General features: G+C 59.6%; 2 protein-coding genes across 2 annotated transcripts; both read right to left on the reverse strand.

Moving 5' to 3' along the window:
* Nucleotides 1-7012: 7012 nt before the first annotated feature.
* On the reverse strand, nt 7013-9240 carry LOC137457215 (immunoglobulin G-binding protein A-like). Its single transcript, XM_068169044.1, has 3 exons — nt 9134-9240; nt 8308-8607; nt 7013-7431 (listed from the first exon to the last, which is right to left on the reverse strand). Exons 2-3 carry the CDS (start codon nt 8588-8590, stop codon nt 7271-7273), a joined length of 444 nt encoding a protein of 147 aa, XP_068025145.1. The 5' UTR covers nt 8591-8607; nt 9134-9240; the 3' UTR covers nt 7013-7270.
* A 2207-nt stretch (nt 9241-11447) lies between these two features.
* On the reverse strand, nt 11448-12928 carry LOC137457254 (uncharacterized). The gene is made up of 2 exons (XM_068169088.1): nt 12822-12928; nt 11448-12348 (listed from the first exon to the last, which is right to left on the reverse strand). Exons 1-2 carry the CDS (start codon nt 12843-12845, stop codon nt 11677-11679), a joined length of 696 nt encoding a protein of 231 aa, XP_068025189.1. The 5' UTR covers nt 12846-12928; the 3' UTR covers nt 11448-11676.
* Between the last annotated feature and the right edge of the window lie 4735 nt (nt 12929-17663).

Here is a 17663-nt window from a genome sequence, read left to right on the forward strand (position 1 = left end):
CTCTGCTCACAACCTGCAGTGCTCCAGCTCGGCCAAGGGCGTGGGTGAGAGCCTGGACTGCTTAGAAAGAGTTAGATAAGAGATTTTTATCTCCTCTTCCTTCAAATGATTTCAGTCAGACTCACACTCAGCCTCCAGCCTGGCTTGGTTCCAGCTTCCTGTTTGGCACTGGCAGAAGGGTCCTGGTGCCTCTGGCTCCACAGCAGCTCCTCTGGCTCCACAGGGGCTCCATGCAGGCTCAGAGCTGCACCTTCCTGACCTGCCTGCTCATTCCTTGCACCTGCAGTCATGGACCTGGCACATGGGAACGATGCTCCTCGGTGTTTTAATTAACTCTCAGAATGACACAAGTGCTAATAATCAGCTTCTTGCTGCTGTCAGAGACCCAAGTGTGAAGCCTTCCCTAATTAAATATCTGCCTCATTACACAGGGCCCTGCTCTGCTCCCCCAGAGCTGTGGATTGCTGCCAGGATCTGCTGGAGGGGCACTGGGAAAGGAGCTCAGAGTGATGGGAGGCAGCTGCTGGGCTTCATGCTTGTCCCCCTCCTGATATTCCCTTTCCCCCCCTTGCATCTGCAAAGGGAGCCCAGGACTTCTCTGGCCTCTGCTGAGAGGAGTGCCCTCAGCCCTTGGAGCTCTTCATTGCTGCTTCCCAGCCCTGTGTGGTGTTTCCCAGCCTAGGAGGCTCTGCTGCTGGGCAAAGGCTGAGCCCAGCCCAGGCAAAGCCTGAGCCCAGCCCAGGCAATGTTTCACCAGGGCCAGGTGGACTCTGCTGGAGCTTCCCAAGCAGGCAGAGCTGCCCTGCTCCAAGTGTCTGACTAACAACTCCTCAGTCAGGAGCAGTCAGAACCACTGTGGCTGGAGAAGAGCTTTGACATCACCAGGGCCAGCCAGGCTCTACCTCTACCAGGGCCACTGCCACAGCACATCCTGGAGCAGCACAGCTGGAGGGAGGAAGGTGAAGTAGCTTTAGTCCTTCTGCCTGTGCCCTCTCATCCCTGGTGAGCAGACCTCCTGGGTGGACTCAGCTCTTGCCCCCAGCAGCATTGCTACAAAGCCAAAGCTCCTCCAAAATGTGAGGATCTGAGGGGCAGGCCCAGAGGTTACAGAGCCAGGGACTGGGATTAGCAAAAGATGTTGAGCATGGAAGGGTTGGGGGTGGAAGGGACCTTCAAAGCTCATCTGCTCCTGTCCTGCTCTGAGCAGGGACATCCCCAACTGGATCAGGTCGGCTCAGAGCTTCATCAAGCCTCTGGGCTTCAGTATCTCCAGGGATGGAACCTCCACCACGTCCCTGGGCAACCAAAGTGCAGCCTTGGCTGAGCCCTTGGTGGGAGCACCTTCTCTGTGGGGCCAGGCTGAGGGAGCTGGGGCTGCTCAGCCTGGAGAAGAGAAGGCTCCAGGGAGACCTTAGAGCAGCTGCTGTCCGCCAGCACCCCCAGAGCCTTTTCCACCAGGCTGCTTCCCAACCACTCTGCCCCAAGCCTGCAGAGTTGCTTGGGGTGGCTGTGGCCAAAGTGCAGCCTTGGCTGAGCCCTTGGTGGGAGCACTGAGAGCTCTTTGCTCTTTCCCAGCCCTGTGTGGTGTTCACCAGGCTGGAGCCCAGCGGAGGCTCTGCTGCAGTGCAAAGCCTGACCCCCAGCCCACTTTTCTCTTGCACCAGGCAATGTTTCATCAAGGAAACCTGGAGCAGTGTTCCAGCACCCTCGTGGTGAAGACCTTCAGCCTGAGAGAGCTTTTGCAGGCCCAGCAGCTGGACTGGTGTGGTGGCTGCAGGAGGGGTGGGGATTGGAGAGCTGAGCTGAGCCCCAGCGCTCCCCAGCTGGGCCCCAGGGGGAAGTGGGGAAGGCTGCAAAGAGCTTGGGAACGGTGCTGAAGGTACAGAGGAGGAAGATGATGGAAGAACAAGAGGACACCAGCAGGTTGTGTGAGCTTTAAGCTTTAATGTCACAGCTCTGCTGTGCAGACAGCAGCAGCGGGTCCCCGGATTCAGGCTCTGCCACGCCAGGGTGAGGGCTCAGGACGGGCAGAGGTGCCAGGGGCTGGAGGGATGGATGGGGCAGGACCTGCCCGAGCTCGGGGCTGCATCTTGCAGAGGAGAGGCTGGGGGACGGAGCGGGGGGAGGGGAGAGCAGCAGCCCCAGCGCTGAGCACCGCAGGGTCCTGGTCACTTCTGGTTCTGCTGCGGCGGCCACTGCACCGCCTGCTTGATCTGCTGCTGCTGGCACGGAGCCACCACCGGCGCCTGCCCGGTGACCACGGGGCCCTGCGGCTGGAGGACAACCACGGGGGTCACATCCTGCACGGCGCTGACTTCGTGGCAGACGAGCCCCTCGGAGCCGTGGCAGGACCGGTCGCTGTCGTGGCAGGAGGAGCTGCCGCTGTGGCAGGAGGAGCTCTCGGAGCTGTGGCAGCCTCGGTCCCCGCGGGAGCACATGTCTGGGGTTGGTGAAGTCTGGGGAGCAGAGAGCTTGGCAGTCAGGGGCAGGAAGGGCAGAATCTGTTCCCCACCCTGCTTGGGCTTCAGAGTTCCCTGTGGTGTTTAGCTCAGGACCAGGGAATCGTTAAGGTTGGAGGAGCCTTGCTGGGGGCTGCATTCCCCCAGCAGGCTCTCCCCAGACCCTCTCCCGAGCCCCCCAGCAGCCCCCAGCTCCATTTCTGCTGGCCTCCAGGAGCTTTCCCCTTCCTTTGCTGCATCTCTGAGCCCTTGTGGCAGCCCTGGGCTGACCTCAGGGCTATGCAAGGCAGGAGCAGAGGAGCTGTGGGCTGCCAGCTCCTGATGGAGCAAGAAGATTCCTCCTGCCAAGGTGGGGGGAAAGCTCAGAGCCTGGAGGGGCTCTGCCACAGCCACAGGACTGATATCCAGGGCTGGTGGCATTGGAAACTCAGCAAAATGCTCTTTCAAAGCCAGGGGCTCAAAATGAAAGCTCTGAGCCTTCCTCCCTCCTTGTGTCCTCTGCTCTCCTGCTGCCTTGCAGACCCTTGGCTGGTCAGTACCCAACCTTCTGAAGAAAATCCTCTGTGCACTCCCAAAGCTCCTTCTGAGGAGAGCAGAGGTTGGCAGGAGGCAGAGGACATCTGGGCTGTGGCAGCTGAAGGCTTCTTCTTGCTGCTCCTCCCTCCTGCAGCTGAAATTTGCCTTCCCAGATCTCTCTCCTAAATTTCTTCCAGGGCAGCCTAATCCTCTCAGCTGCTGAAGACTGACATCCTCCAAAGGAGCTTGGCCAAGGACTGAGGCTCAGAAGCTCGATCAGCACTCCCAAGGTTTCTGGGGAGAGATCCTCCTGCTGCCTGCCAGCCACCCCTAAATCCCATTCCTGCCCATTCCATCCCCAGCTTTGTCCTTTGGAAGCTCAGAACCCTGAGCTTCAAACCTCCAAACCTCTCTGCAGTGAAATGGGTGCCTGGAGCCCAATGCTGGTGACACCAAACCGCCCCAGGACTGCTGTGGTTGCCTTGATGACCTTAGAGGTCTTGTGCAGCCCTAATGGTTCTGTGGTTCCCTGAGGACCTGGCTCCCAGCGATCCCAGCAGCTGCAGACAGCCCCAGCCGAGCCCAGCCTGGTGGGCTGTGAGCTCTAAGGTCAGAAGTTAGCAGAGGGGAGACTCTTACCTGGCTTGTGGAGGCTCTGCAGCAGGAGTGGAGCTGAGTGCTGAGCTCCTCTCCCACCGGAGAGCTTTTATAGGGCTCCTAGCTCTTCCTGAAAGTGCAATAAAGCCCCGGGGGGAGATGACCGAAGGTATTTACCCAACAGCCACACCCCTCATTACCCACCACCTTCAAAGGCTCCCTCAGCCTGGGAGCTGTGATTGAGTTGTCATCCCCTGCCCGGTTTCCTCCTTGCACAGCTCTAATTGAGCCCTGCCCCGCAGCCGGCAGTGCCCCGGCGGTGCCCGTGGGCGGCTGCAGTGTCTCACCAGCGTGCCAGGGCTGAGTGCTCTCTTGCAAAATGGGTGGCAAAGGTGCTGCCTCTCGGGGTTTCTGTCCTCCTGAGACCTCTCACCCAAAGTCTGCTTGGGAGGCAGGGCAGAGGTCGTGATCCTGCTCGCCTCAGGCTGCCCCCGGGGTAAGGGGGCAAGGACTTCAGGCTCCTGCCATGACAAGTGGCCAGCTTGTAGAAAGCCAGGAGCAGAGGATCACAGAAACAGAGAATCAGAGGATCAGAGAGGACAGAATCAGAGGATCAGAGGACCAGAGAAGCACAGAAACAGACTCAGAGGGTCAGAGGATCAGAGTCAGAGGATCAGAGAATCACAGAAACAGAGAATCACAAAACCAGAGGATCAGAGAATTAGAGGATCAGAGGACCAGAGATCACAGAATCACAGGATCAGAGGATCACAGAAACAGAGAATCAGAGATCTCAGGATCAGAGAATCAGAGGATCACAGGATCAGAGGATCAGAGATCTCAGAATCAGAGGATCAGAGATCACAGGATCAGAGGACAACAGGATCAGAGAATCACAGAAACAGAGAATCAGAGGATCAGAGATCTCAGAATCAGAGGACCAGAGATCACAGAATCACAGGATCAGAGGATCACAGGATCAGAGAATCACAAAAACAGAGAATCAGAGGATCAGAGATCTCAGAATCAGAGGATCAGAGATCACAGGATCAGAGAATCAGAGGATCAGTGGATCACAGGATCAGAGAATCATAGAAACAGACTCAGAGGATCAGAGAGTCAGAGGATCACAGAAACAGAGACCCACAGAAACAGAGAATCAGAGGATGACAGGATCAGAGAATCACAGAAACAGAGAATTAGAGGACCAGAGGACCAGAGATCACAGAACCACAGGATCACAGGATCAGAGAATCACAGAAACAGAGAATCACAAAAACAGAGGATCAGAGATCTCAGAATCAGAAGATCAGAGATCACAGGATCACAGGATCAGAGGATCACAGAAACAGAGACTCACAGAAACAGAATCAGAGGATCAGAAACTCAGAGGATCACAGGATCAGAGAATCACAAAAACAGAGTGTCAGAGATCAGAGGATCAGAGATCTCAGGATCAGAGAATCAGAGGATCAGAGATCACAGGATCAGAGGATCAGAGATCTCAGGACCAGAGAATCACAGAAACAGAGAATCACAAAAACAGAGAATCAGAGGATCAGAGATCTCAGGATCAGAGATCACAGGATCAGAGAACCAGAGCATCACAATCAGAGCACCACAGCAGCACAGAATCACAAAATCAAAGAATCACAGACTAGATCTCTTTGGAAGAGGCCTCAGAGATCCTCCAGCCCAAACCTGGACCCAGCACTGCTCAACACTTAATCACATCCCCAAGCACCAGCCCCACACAGCCCTCCAGGGCTGGTGGCTCCAGCGCTGCCCTGGAGCCTGTTCCAGTGCTTGAGAACCCTTCCAGTGAAGAAATATTTCCAGGCATCCAGCCTGAACCTCCCCCAGCACAGCTTGTAAGGCCTCAGCACCCCTGAAAGCATCTCTAAAGCTGTCTTCACCCTCTAGGAGATCTGCAGGTGGCAGAAGTGTGGCAGCTGAGGGTCCCCTCTCCATCTGCCCTCTCCCTCTCGTTTCCCAAAGTACTCAAACCAGGACAGAGAGGCTGTGGCCTCTGTGGCAGGCTCCAAGAGCCACTACCTGCCCCAGCCCAGGACTTCCATGGTTTCTGCTGGGAAAGGTTATAGAGTCATGGAACCATTAAGGCTGGGAAAGACCTTTAGGATCACCCAGCCCAACCCTAACCCAATCACCACCAAACGATGTCCTGCAGCTCCTCAAACGCTTCCAGAGCTGGGGACTCCACCACCTCCCTGAGCAGCCTGTGCCTGACCCCTCCTTGCAGGACACAGATTGTTCCTTATGGCCAACCTGAACCTCCCCTGGCACAACCCAACCTCATTTCCTCTCATCCTGTTGCTGGTTACCTGGGAGAAGAGACCAAGAGCAGCCCCAGTGCAGCCTGCTTGCAGGGAGCTGTAGGGAACAGTGAGGTTTGCCCTCAGCCTTCTCCTCTCCAGGCTGCACAACCCCAAACTCCCTCAGCCTCCAAACCCCTCGCAGCCTCACTGCTCTTCTCTGGACACCTTCCAGCCCCTCAATGTCTTTCCCATCCTGTGGTGCATCCAGCACTCAGGCTGTGACCTCACCAGGGCTGAGTAGAGAGGCAGCAGCACTGCCCTGCTCCTGCTGGGCCCTGCTCTTGATCCAGGCCAGGCTGCTGGTGGCCTCCTTGGCCGTGGTGCTGAGCAGGGACACAATTCATCCCATGGGATCCGAGCAGGAGCTGAGCAGAGCAGTCAGCAGCGTCAGGAGCTGGCAGTGCCAGCCTGCTGCCGGTGCCAGCCTGCTGCTGGCACTGAGGCTGCAGGAGAGGGATGTGCTAAGCAGCCCTGGCATTCATACGGTGATCAGAGGGCTGGAGAACCTCCTCTGTGGGGCCAGGCTGAGGGAGCTGGGGCTGCTCAGCCTGAAGAAGAGAAGGCTCCAGGGAAACCTTAGAGCAGCTGCTGTCCACCAGCACCCCCGGAGCCTTTTCCACCAGGCTGCTTCCCAAGCACTCTGCCCCAAGCCTGCAGAGTTGCTTGGGGTGGCTGTGGCCAAAGTGCAGCCTTGGCTGAGCCCTTGGTGGGAGCACTGAGAGCTCTTTGCTCTTTCCCAGCCCTGTGTGGTGTTCACCAGGCTGGAGCCCAGCGGAGGCTCTGCTGCAGTGCAAAGCCTGAGCCCCAGCCCACTTTTCTCTTGCACCAGGCAATGTTTCATCAAGGAAACCTGGAGCAGTGTTCCAGCACCCTCGTGGTGAAGACCTTCAGCCTGAGAGAGCTTTTCCAGGCCCAGCAGCTGGACTGGTGTGGTGGCTGCAGGAGGGGTGGGGATTGGAGAGCTGAGCTGAGCCCCAGCGCTCCCCAGCTGGGCCCCAGGGGGAAGTGGGGAAGGCTGCAAAGAGCTTGGCAGGGGTGGGCTTGGGAATGGTGCTGAAGGTACAGAGGAGGAAGACGATGGAAGAACAAGAGGACACCAGCAGGTTGTACTTGCTTCAGGCTTTACTGTGCAGACAGCAGCAGGGGATGATTTGATTTGGGTTCTTGCATGCCAGGGCAAATCAGGGCTCTGCCATGCCAGGGTGAGGGCACAGGTGCCAGAGGCTGGAAGGATGGGGCAGGACATGCCCGAGCTCGGGGCTGCATCTTGCAGAGGAGAGGAGGGAGCAGCAGCTTCAGCACTGACCATCAGCTTGTCCTGGCTGCTTCAGTTCTCCTTGGGGTGCTGACCCTTGTCTGGGGCTATCCAGAGATGCTGATGTTCCCCACGTTATTGCCCCTCACTGCACCCATCCGGTTTTTGTTTGACACCTGCTGTCTGACGTCCACGTTGCACCCTTCAGACTCCTTGCCAGGCTGCTTGTCATGCTGGGAGGAGCTCCCGGAGCTGTGGCTGCCTTCACCTGCAGGGGAGGACACTTTGGGGTTGGTGGTCCCTGGGGAGCAGAGGGTTTGGCAGCTTGGGGCATGCAGAGCAGCCTGCACTGCCCACCCTGCTTGGGCTTCAGAGTTCCCTGTGGTGGTCAGCTCAGAACCAGAGGATCATTAGGGTTGGAGAAGCCCTCTGAGATCATCCAGCCCAACCAGCGACCCCAACCATCCACCCCAACCCCACCATGCCCACAGGTTTCTTTACTACCTCCAGTCATGGGGACTCCACCACCCCCCTGGGCAGCCTGGTCCAACCCCCAACCACTCCTGCAGGGCAGAAATTGTTCCTCATGACCAACCTGAACCTCCCATGGCACAACTTGAGGCCATTGCCTTTTAGGAGCCACTTGGGACTCAGCAGCATTTGCTTTGTGCCCAACCTGTTCCCCCTGCTGGGGGCTGCATTTCCCCAGCGCTGGACCAGCCCCCAGCATCCAGACCTCCTCCCGAGCCCCCCAGCAGCCCCCAGCTCCATTTCTGCTGGCCCCCAGGAGCTTTCCCCTTCCTTTGTTGCATCTCTGAGCCCTTGTGGCAGCCCTGGGCTGACCTCAGGGCTGTGCAAGGCAGGAGCAGAGGGGCTGTGGGCTGCCGGCTCCTGACGGAGCAAGAAGATTCCTCCTGCCAAGGCGGGGGGAAAGCTCAGAGCCTGGAGGGGCTCTGCCACAGCCAGAGGACTGATATCCAGGGCTGGTGGCATTGGAACCTCAGTAAAATGCTCTTTCAAAGCCAGGGGCTCAAAATGAAAGCTCTGAGCCTTCCTCCCTCCTTGTGTCCTCCGCTCTCCTGTTGCCCTGCAGACCCTTGGCTGGTCAGTGCCTGGTCCCTTCAGTTCTCCCTGGAGCACTGACCCTTGTCCTGCTGCTTGGGCCGGCCGGAGATGCTGATGTTCCCCACGCCGTCGCCTTCCACCTTGAAGATGTAGTTTGTGTTTTCCAGTGGCCCTGAGACAGTCACATTGCTCCCTCCACACTTATCGCCCCCTCCAGGCTCCTTGCCAGGCTGCTGCTCCTTGCCAGGCTTCTCCTCCTTGCCAGGCTGCTGCTCCTTGCCAGGCTTCTCCTCCTTGCCAGGCTTCTTGCCCCGCTGGGAGAAGCTCCCGGAGCTGTACCTGCCTCCACATCCAGAGAACATTTTGGGGTTGGTGGTCCCTGGGGAGCAGAGAGCTTGGCAGTTAGGGGCACGCAGAGCAGCCTGCACTGCCCACCCTGCTTGGGCTTCAGAGTTCCCTGTGGTGGTCAGCTCAGAACCAGGGAATCGTTAAAGCTGGAGTAAGCCCCCTGTGAGATCATCCACCCCAACCATCAACCCAGCCCCACCATGGCCACCAAACCCTGTGCCCAGGTGCCAGGTCTGCACCTTTTTCAAACACCCCCAGGGACGGGAACTCCACCACCCCACCCCCCGGGGCAGCCTGGTCCAATCCTCCCTCCTTGCGTCCTCTGCTCTCCGGTTGCCCTGAGGTCCCTTGGCTGGCACCAAACCGCCCCAGGACTGCTGTGCTTGGCCTTGATGAGGTCTTGTGCAGCCTTAATGGTTCTCTGTTTCCCTGAGAACCTGGCCCCCGGTGACCCCAGGAGCTGCAGACAGCTGCAGACAGCCCCAGGCGAGCCCAGCTCAGCCCCAGCCTGGTGAGATGTTGGCTCCAGGGTAGGTAATGGTGCAGGAGCCTCTTACCTTGGCTGTGAAGGCTCTGGAGGAGTGGAGCTGAGCTGAGGTTCTCTCCCCTCTCACCTGGCAACTTTTATAGGGCTCCTAACACTCTTCCTGAGAATTCAAAACCCCATGATCAAAACAACTGCAGTAATGGACCCAGCAGCCACACCTCTCATTATCCACCACCCTCCGAGCCCCTTTGGCTTGCACCCACCTGGCAGTGCTTCAATCAGCTCTGCAACCACAGCCTTGCAGCAGCCTCAGCTTCTCCTTTCCCCTGCCATAGGCACCTCGAGGGTCTCCTTTCAGCTCTCCCTGTGCTTCTCAGCCGTTAACCCTCTCTCCAAACCATCAAACCATCAGAATGGAGGAGGTCAGAAGGGATCCCCGGACATCACCCAGCCCAGGGGCACCACGGGCAGGTTGAGCAGGATGGTGTCTGGCTGGGTTTTGAAAGTCTCCAGAGAAGCAGACTCCACAACCTCCCTGGGCCCTCCAGCAGCCTCACACTAAGGAAGTTTCTCCTCCTGGGGTTCAGTTTGTGCCCCTTGCCCCTGGTCCTATCACAGGACACCATGGAACAGAGCCTGCCCCCCACCCTTCAGCTCCATGTGCACCTGACTGAGACCCCCTGAGCCTTCTCCAGGCTACACAGCCCCGGGGCTCTCAGCCTTTCCTCATGTTCCAGTCCCTTCCTCATCCTCATAGCCTGCCCTGGACACTCTCCAGCAGTTCCCTGTCTCTCTTGGACTGGGGAGCCCAGAACTGGACACAGTACTCCAGATGTGGCCTCACCAGGGCGGGAGGGGAACCTCCAAATGGGAGCCACAAGGTTTGGTTGGGCAGACACTGACCAGAGGTCTGAAGCAGAGGGAAGGGGGAGGGAGGGGAGGGGGGGAAGAGCTCTCACTTGCTGTCTCTGACCCCATTCCAGCGCCTCTCCAGAGGCACCAATTAAAGGCCGGCACCGAGAGCCAGATTGCTGTTTACCACCAGCCTCCCTGTTTGCAGCCAGCCCGGGCTGAGGGACAGAGCTTTTGCAAGCACCAACACACAGCTGGACCTGGGGCCTGCCTTATCGGAGCTCCCCAGCCCAGGGGTGACTCAGTTCCTCCCCTCTTGCACCACGGCTGGGGAGGGGCCCTGAGTGTGCCCTTCCCACGTCCCTCCCGGCTGCGCAACCCAGAGCCTCCCCCTGCCCCGGCATCAGGCTGCAGCTGCAGCCCTGCACGGTGAGATGCAGCCCCAGAGCCTCCTGCTCCGCCCGGGACTCACCCGGCTCCGTTAACAGCCAGCTTGGACCTCCGAGGGTCCCTTCCAACCTCGCCCCAAACCGTTGGGTGAGGACCAGCACAGGGAGTTCCTGCCTGCCCCACGCTGCCCCAGGGCAGCCAGCTCCTCCCTCTGCCTCCTTCAGGGCCTGATGCCAGCCGGCAATGCCAAGGTGCCAGTTCCAGAGAAGAGGCTGAGCAGCTGGTGCCAGCTGGCTCACCACCCTGGGCACAGGCTCGGGGCTTGCATGCCCACCCCCTGCAGTGTCCCGGGACAGCAGCCTGCTGGCCTTGCTTGCACATCAACAGCCCTGGGCTGGCAGGGCCGGGCTGGAAACAACCCCCTGGAAATCACCTGGGAATGTTGTGCTTCCCCCAGCCCAGCCCAGCCCAGCCCAGCCTGGCCGTGCAGGGGGCTCGGCAGGGCTTGGTGCTTGCCTTTGGTGCATGGGAGCAGCAATGGGGGAAGCTCTGGCTGCCCAAGAGGCAGGATGAAAACCTTCCCCAGCTGCTGGAGTGTTGTGTTTTGGTTCTGTGGTGTGGGCAGGGCTGCAAAAGGGGTGTGGAGAATGTGGGAATCCCAGAATCCCTGGGAATCCCAGAGTGGGTTGGGTTGGAAGGGACCTTGGAAGTTCATCTAATCCGACCCCTGCAGGCAGCAGGGACAGCCCCAGACAGAGCCCCAACCAACTTGAGCTGGGCTGGTGCCAGCCCTGGGGGCGTCTCCCACCCCTCTGGGCAGCCTGGGCCAGGCTCTGCCCACCCTCAGCAGCACCAATTGCTCCTCCTCTCCACTCTCCATCTCCCTCTTGCACTTCCAAACCATCCCTCCCCCTTGTCTTGCCTCCACAGGCCCTGCTCCAAACTCTGTCCCCAGCTCAGCACTGGAAGGTCTCCAGAAGGTCTTCCTGGCCCTGCTCCAACAGCTCCATGTTCTGAGGGCTCCAGGACTGGGCACAGTGCTCCAGGGGAGGTCTCAGCAGAGCAGAGCAGAAGCAAACTCCTTGGGTCTGAGCTCAAGGAGGCAGAAATGAAGTCATTCAGATCCTGGACTTTTCCACAGCCTGGGAAGTTTTATTCTTCCAGCCCATGAGCAGAAGGAGATGAGGAACCTGCTCCCACCACCAACCACAACCCCCTGCCCTAGCAGCCCTGCAGCTCTGTCTCCAGCACAGCTCAGGCTGAGGGATGTGAAGCTCCCTGCCCCGGGGGGTGTGTGTGTCAGGGCTGGGGACCTGCCCCTCTGGAGCACATCCAGGGCACTCCTGCTGCAGCAGAGCAGCTGAGGCTCAGTCACTTCTTCTGGCTGGGAGGCCACTGGCTGCTCTGTTTGGTCTGCTGGGACTTGATGCTGGGAACCACCACAGGACACTTCTGCTGCATGGTCTGGCAGGACTCAGCTCCTGCAGGGCTGAACTCTGGGCCTGAGCCTGCCCCGAGGCCGTATCCTGATCCTCCACCGTAGTAGCCTAGGCCACCACTGCCACCCCCCGTCGCGGAGACCCTTGGCGACTCCTCATAGCCATAGCCATAGCTATAGCTGTAGCCTCCCCCCGCGGCAGAGCTCCCACCGTAGCAGCCGGATCCTGCAGCCCCCCCCGAGCCGCCCACGATGTTTGTCCCTGAGTCCTCACTGCCACAGCCGGAGCCATACACGGGGATTGTGCCCACGGTGATGCCCCAGCCCGACGTGCCCCCAGCGTCGCCGCCGCCGCTGATCACAACGGAGCCATCGCTGCCGCAGGGGTACCCCCCCGGCAGGCTGCGGCTGGGGGATGCCGGCGTGGGCTGGAGGCAGGAGGGCCTCCGGCTGTAGGTGATGGAGCTCTCCCCGTCATAGAAGAGGTCGCCGTGCCCCCGGCGGCCCGAGAAGGCGCCCCTGCCGGAGCAGAAGCCGCGGTGGTGCACCGAGATCTCGCTGCTGTAGCCCCTCCGGGCGCACCTCCCCCGGAGCCAGCGGTAGAGCTGAAAGAGAGCAAAACCGAATCCAAACCCAGCAGAGCTGAGCAGCTCGGGGGCGGTTTCCTCGCACCGTGGCAGGGCCGGGGGGAGAGGGGGAGGAGAGAGCTTCCAGGTGGTGTGGGCAGAAGAACTTTGCCAGGGGCTGGGGCAATGCCCAGCTGGGTACCGCCTGGCCGGGGTCCAAGCAGGAGAGGGTTTGACCCTTCCTGGGAGAGCTTCTCCAGCAGCTTCCAGAGGAGGCAAACCTGCCACAGGTCCTCTTAGCACCTGCTGGCTGCCGTGGATCTCCTACTCAGCTTCCTGAGGGATTCTCCCTGCTCCTGCTTTTAAGCTGCTGCCGGAGCAGTGGCTCCAGATGTGGAGACCTGGGTGGCCCTGGGCGCTCAGGCAGTGTGGGTGCAGCTGTGGGCACAGCTCAGCTGAGGCTGTGACCCGCGGAGATGAAAGGATAAAGCCTGAGAGAGGATCCGACTTACCTTCTTCAGCCATTGGAAGCACATTTAGGAGAGGGAAGGAGGGGAATGAGGAGCTGGGGAGGCCAGGGACAGCTTTATAGGGCCCTGAGCATGGCTGGGAGGTGAGACACAGGAAGGAACCGCAGAGAGATGTTTCCCCAGCGCCGATCCCAGGCTTTGAGTCACGGCGCTGATCGATATCTGCCCCTCGCTGCGCTCCTGCCGGGCGCGGGGCACTAATTGCCGCTTCTTGCTAATGAGCCCATTCCTGCGCCCTGCCCCCAGCTACGGAGGAGCCCGAGGTGGTGACAGGGGCGGGGGAGGCTGGGGGAAGGTGGGGTGGGCGTGGGGGAATGGGCAGTGGGAGGGCTGGAGGGAGCTGGGGAGGAGGAGGCTGAGGGGAGACCTCAGCGCTCCCTGCAGCTCCCTGCCGTAGGCTGCAGTGCCCGAAGGAACAGCCTCGAGGTGCCCCAGGGGGGGTTCAGGTTGGCCTTGAGGAACAATTTCTGCCCTGCAGGAGTGGTCAGGGCCTGGCCCAGGCTGCCCAGGGAGGTGGTGGAGTCCCCAGCCCTGGAGGGGTTCAAGAACCCTGTGGCCATGGCAGCTGGGGCCAGGGGTTGGTGTTCCTGGGTCGGTGCTGGGTCGGTGCTGGCCTGGGTGACCTCAGAGAGCTTCTCCAGCCCAAACAGTTCTCTGATTCTGAGACTCTGAGCCTGGGGCAGCTGGAGGGAGGGTGGTGGTGACCAGACCCTGCTGAGGGAAGGGGCAGGGAGGCTGTGGCTGGGGGATGTGGCAGCCCCTGTGGCACTGCTGGAGGTGTGAGTGTGAGCAGCAGGGACCCAGCAGAGGTGAGGGCAGCTGCTCAGGGAGCATCTGGTGGCCAGGCAGGGTGCTGAGCCCTTCAGCATCTCACTGGTGGCTCCAGATGTCTGGAGGCAGCTTTGCATGCAAAGCAGGGATCAATCCCAGGCTGGCCTGGATGGTTTGCAAGGCTGCTGGAGATGCTCTGAAGATGCTGAGGGACCCTGAGGAGAGCTGCGAGTTCAGCACTGCCATGGCCACCAAACCATGAGTTCAGCACCACCATGGCTTGGTGGCCAGAGTGGTGCTGGACTCATGGTTTGGTGGCCATGATGGTGCTGGACTCATGGTTTGGTGGCCAGGGTGGTGCTGGACTCAAGGTTTGGTGGCCAGGGTGGTGCTGGACTCAAGGTATGGTGACCATGATGGTGCTGGACTCATGGTTTGGTGACCATGATGGTGCTGGACTCAAGGTTTGGTGGCCAGGGTGGTGCTGGACTGAAGGTTTGGTGGCCAGGGTGGTGCTGGACTCAAGGTTTGGTGGCCATGATGGTGCTGGACTCATGGTTTGGTGACCATGATGGTGCTGGACTCAAGGTTTGGTGGCCAGGGTGGTGCTGGACTCATGGTTTGGTGGCCAGGGTGGTGCTGGACTCATGGCTTGGTGGCCAGGGTGGTGCTGGACTCATGGTTTGGTGGCCAGGGTGGTGTTGGACTCAAGGTTTGGTGGCCAGGGTGGTGCTGGACTCATGGTTTGGTGGCCAGGGTGGTGCTGGACTGAAGGTTTGGTGGCCAGGGTGGTGCTGGACTGAAGGTTTGGTGGCCAGGGTGGTGCTGGACTCAAGGTTTGGTGGCCAGGGTGGTGCTGGACTCATGGTTTGGTGGCCAGGGTGGTGCTGGACTCAAGGTTTGTGCTGGACTCATGGTTTGGTGGCCATGATGGTGCTGGACTCAAGGTTTGGTGGCCAGGGTGGTGCTGGACTCAAGGTTTGGTGGCCAGGGTGGTGCTGGACTCATGGTTTGGTGGCCAGGGTGGTGCTGGACTCAAGGTTTGGTGGCCCTGGTGGTGCTGGACTCAAGGTTTGGTGGCCAGGGTGGTGCTGGACTCAAGGTTTGGTGGCCATGATGATGCTGGACTCAAGGTTTGGTGGCCAGGGTGGTGCTGGACTCATGGTATGGTGGCCCTGGTGGTGCTGGACTCAAGGTTTGGTGGCCAGGGTGGTGCTGGACTCATGGTTTGGTGGCCATGATGGTGCTGGACTCAAGGTTTGGTGGCCAGGGTGGTGCTGGACTCATGGTATGGTGGCCCTGGTGGTGCTGGACTCAAGGTTTGGTGGCCAGGGTGGTGCTGGACTGAAGGTTTGGTGGCCAGGGTGGTGCTGGACTCATGGTTTGGTGGCCAGGGTGGTGCTGGACTCATGGTTTGGTGACCATGATGGTGCTGGACTCATGGTTTGGTGGCCAGGGTGGTGCTGGACTCATGGTTTGGTGGCCAGGGTGGTGCTGGACTCAAGGTTTGGTGGCCAGGGTGGTGCTGGACTCATGGTTTGGTGGCCAGGGTGGTGCTGGACTCAAGGTTTGGTGGCCAGGGTGGTGCTGGACTGAAGGTTTGGTGGCCATGATGGTGCTGGACTCAAGGTTTGGTGGCCAGGGTGGTGCTGGACTCAAGGTTTGGTGGCCAGGGTGGTGCTGGACTCAAGGTTTGGTGGCCATGATGGTGCTGGACTCAAGGTTTGGTGGCCAGGGTGGTGCTGGACTCATGGTTTGGTGGCCATGATGGTGCTGGACTCAAGGTTTGGTGGCCAGGGTGGTGCTGGACTCAAGGTTTGGTGGCCAGGGTGATGCTGGACTCAAGGTTTGGTGACCATGATGGTGCTGGACTCAAGGTTTGGTGGCCAGGGTGGTGCTGGACTCAAGGTTTGGTGGCCAGGGTGGTGCTGGAGTCCATGATCTCCAAGGGCTTTTCCAGCCTTAATGATTCCATGACTCTGGATCAGCCTCTCTGCAGTCTCTGCTGCTCTTCCCAAGCCAGAGGAGGAGCACCAGATGTGAAATGCAGAAGGAAGAGGTCTGGAGGCACAGTCCCTGGTTGGAGGAGCAGCCCAGCCACGATGAGCTTCCAGTGTTAGGACATTCACAGCCCCACAGCTCTCCTCAGGGTCCCTCAGCGCCTTCAGAGCATCTCCAGCAGCCTTGCAAACCATCCAGGCCAGCCTGAGATTGATCCCTGCTTTGCATGCAAAGCTGCCTCCAGACATCTGGAGCCACCAGTGAGATGCTGAAGGGCTCAGCACCCTGCCTGGCCAGCAGATGCTCCCTGAGCAGCTGCCCTCACCTCTGCTGGGTCCCTGCTGCTCACACTCACACCTCCAGCAGTGCCACAGGGGCTGCCACATCCCCCAGCCACAGCCTCCCTGCCCCTTCCCTCAGCAGGGCCTGGTCACCACCACCCTCCCTCCCCCTGCCCCAGGCTCAGAGTCTCAGAATCAGAGAACTGTTTGGGTTGGAGAAGCTCTCTGAGGTCACCCAGGCCAGCACTGACCCAGCACAGACCCAGCACCACCAACCCCTGGCCCCGAGTGCCATGGCCACAGGGTTCTGGAAGCCCTCCAGGGCTGGGGACTCCACCACCTCCCTGGGCAACCTGGGCCAGGCCCTGACCACTCTTGCAGGGCAGAAGTTGTTCCTCATGGCCAACCTGAACCTCCCCTGGGGCACCTTGGGGTCAGAAAATGAAGTTCTGGGGGTTACAGAAGGAGGTCATCAGATCCTGGACCTGAAGCCATGAGCTGGGAGGGCTGCACCTGGCACAGGTGCCAGAGGGGTTTGGGTGCTGTGGCTGCTTGGTGCTTTAGGCTCTGCTGTTGCTGTGCCACAAAGGGAGCTGCAAACTCCCTGCAGTTACAATCTGGGTGGCTTTAGAGCTGCCTCCCCAGCAAGGCTCCACTGAGCCTCTCATCTTTATTAGAATAGAATAAACCAAACCAGGTTGGAAGAGACCTTCAAGATCATCGTGTCCAACCCATCAACCAATCCAACCCACCCAAACAGCTAACCCACGGCACCAAGCACCCCAGCAAGTCTCCTCCTGAACACCTCTAGGGATGGGGACTCCACCACCTCCCCAGGCAGCCCATCCCAAAGGGCAATCTCTCTCTCTGTGTAGAACTTCTTCCTAACATCCAACCTGAACCTCCCCTGGCACAGCCTGAGACTGTGTTCTCTTGTTCTGGTACTGGGTGCCTGGGAGAAGAGACCAACCTCTGCCTGTCTACAACCTCCCTGCAGGGAGCTGTAGAGAGCAATGAGGTCTCCCCTCCTCTTCTCCAGGCTGAGCAGCCCCAGCTCCCTCAGCCTCTCCTCACAGGGCTGTGTTCCAAACCCCTCACCAACTTTGTTGCCCTTCTCTGGACACCTTCCAGCAGCTCAACCTCCTTCCTAAACTGAGGGGCCCAGAACTGGACACAGGACTCGAGGTGTGGCCTAACCAGTGCAGTGTCCAGGGGCAGAATGACCTCCCTGCTCCTGCTGGCCACACTCTTCCTGATGCAGGCCAGGATGCCATTGGCCCTCTTGGCTGCCTGGGCACACTGCAGGCTCATGTTCAGCCTACCATCGACCAGCACCCCCAGGTCCCTCTCTGCCTGGCTGCTCTCAGCCACTCTGACCCCAGCCTGTAGCACTGCCTGGGGTTGTTGTGGCCAATGTGCAGCACCTGGCACTTGGATGTGTTCAATCTCCTGCCCTTGGACTCTGCCCATCTGCCCAGCCTGGCCAGGTCCCTCTGCAGAGCCTCTCTACCCTCCAGCAGCTCAACTCCTGCCCCCAGCTTGGTGTCATCAGCAAATTTACTGCTGATGGACTCAATGCCCTCATCCAGCTCATCAATAAAGATGTTAAAGAGCACAGGGCCCAGCACTGCTCCCTGGGGCACACCACTGGTGCCTGGCCACCAGCTGGATGGGAGGGAAATGTCTCACCAGGGAGACTCCTGGGAGGACCACAGGATGCTGGTGGAGAACACAAGGAAACAGCAACTCTCCAAAGGCAACTTTGCTGAAT

The sequence above is a fragment of the Melanerpes formicivorus genome, unplaced genomic scaffold (assembly GCF_026170545.1).
Source record: "Melanerpes formicivorus ecotype bairdi unplaced genomic scaffold, bMelFor1.0.p_v2 SCAF_164, whole genome shotgun sequence".
Classification (NCBI taxonomy): Eukaryota; Metazoa; Chordata; class Aves; order Piciformes; family Picidae; genus Melanerpes; species Melanerpes formicivorus.

Bases quoted from the DNA above. Each gene is read 5' to 3' on its own strand.
- LOC137457215 (XM_068169044.1), bottom strand. From the start codon at position 8,590: ATGTTCTCTGGATGTGGAGGCAGGTACAGCTCCGGGAGCTTCTCCCAG. The intron at 7,432-8,307 runs GTCAGTGCTCCA...CCTCCCCTGCAG, and splicing joins GCCCAAGCAGCAGGACAAGG to GTGAAGGCAGCCACAGCTCC.
- LOC137457254 (XM_068169088.1), bottom strand. From the start codon at position 12,845: ATGTGCTTCCAATGGCTGAAGAAG. The intron at 12,349-12,821 runs GTAAGTCGGATC...GCTCTCTTTCAG, and splicing joins GCTTCCAATGGCTGAAGAAG to CTCTACCGCTGGCTCCGGGG.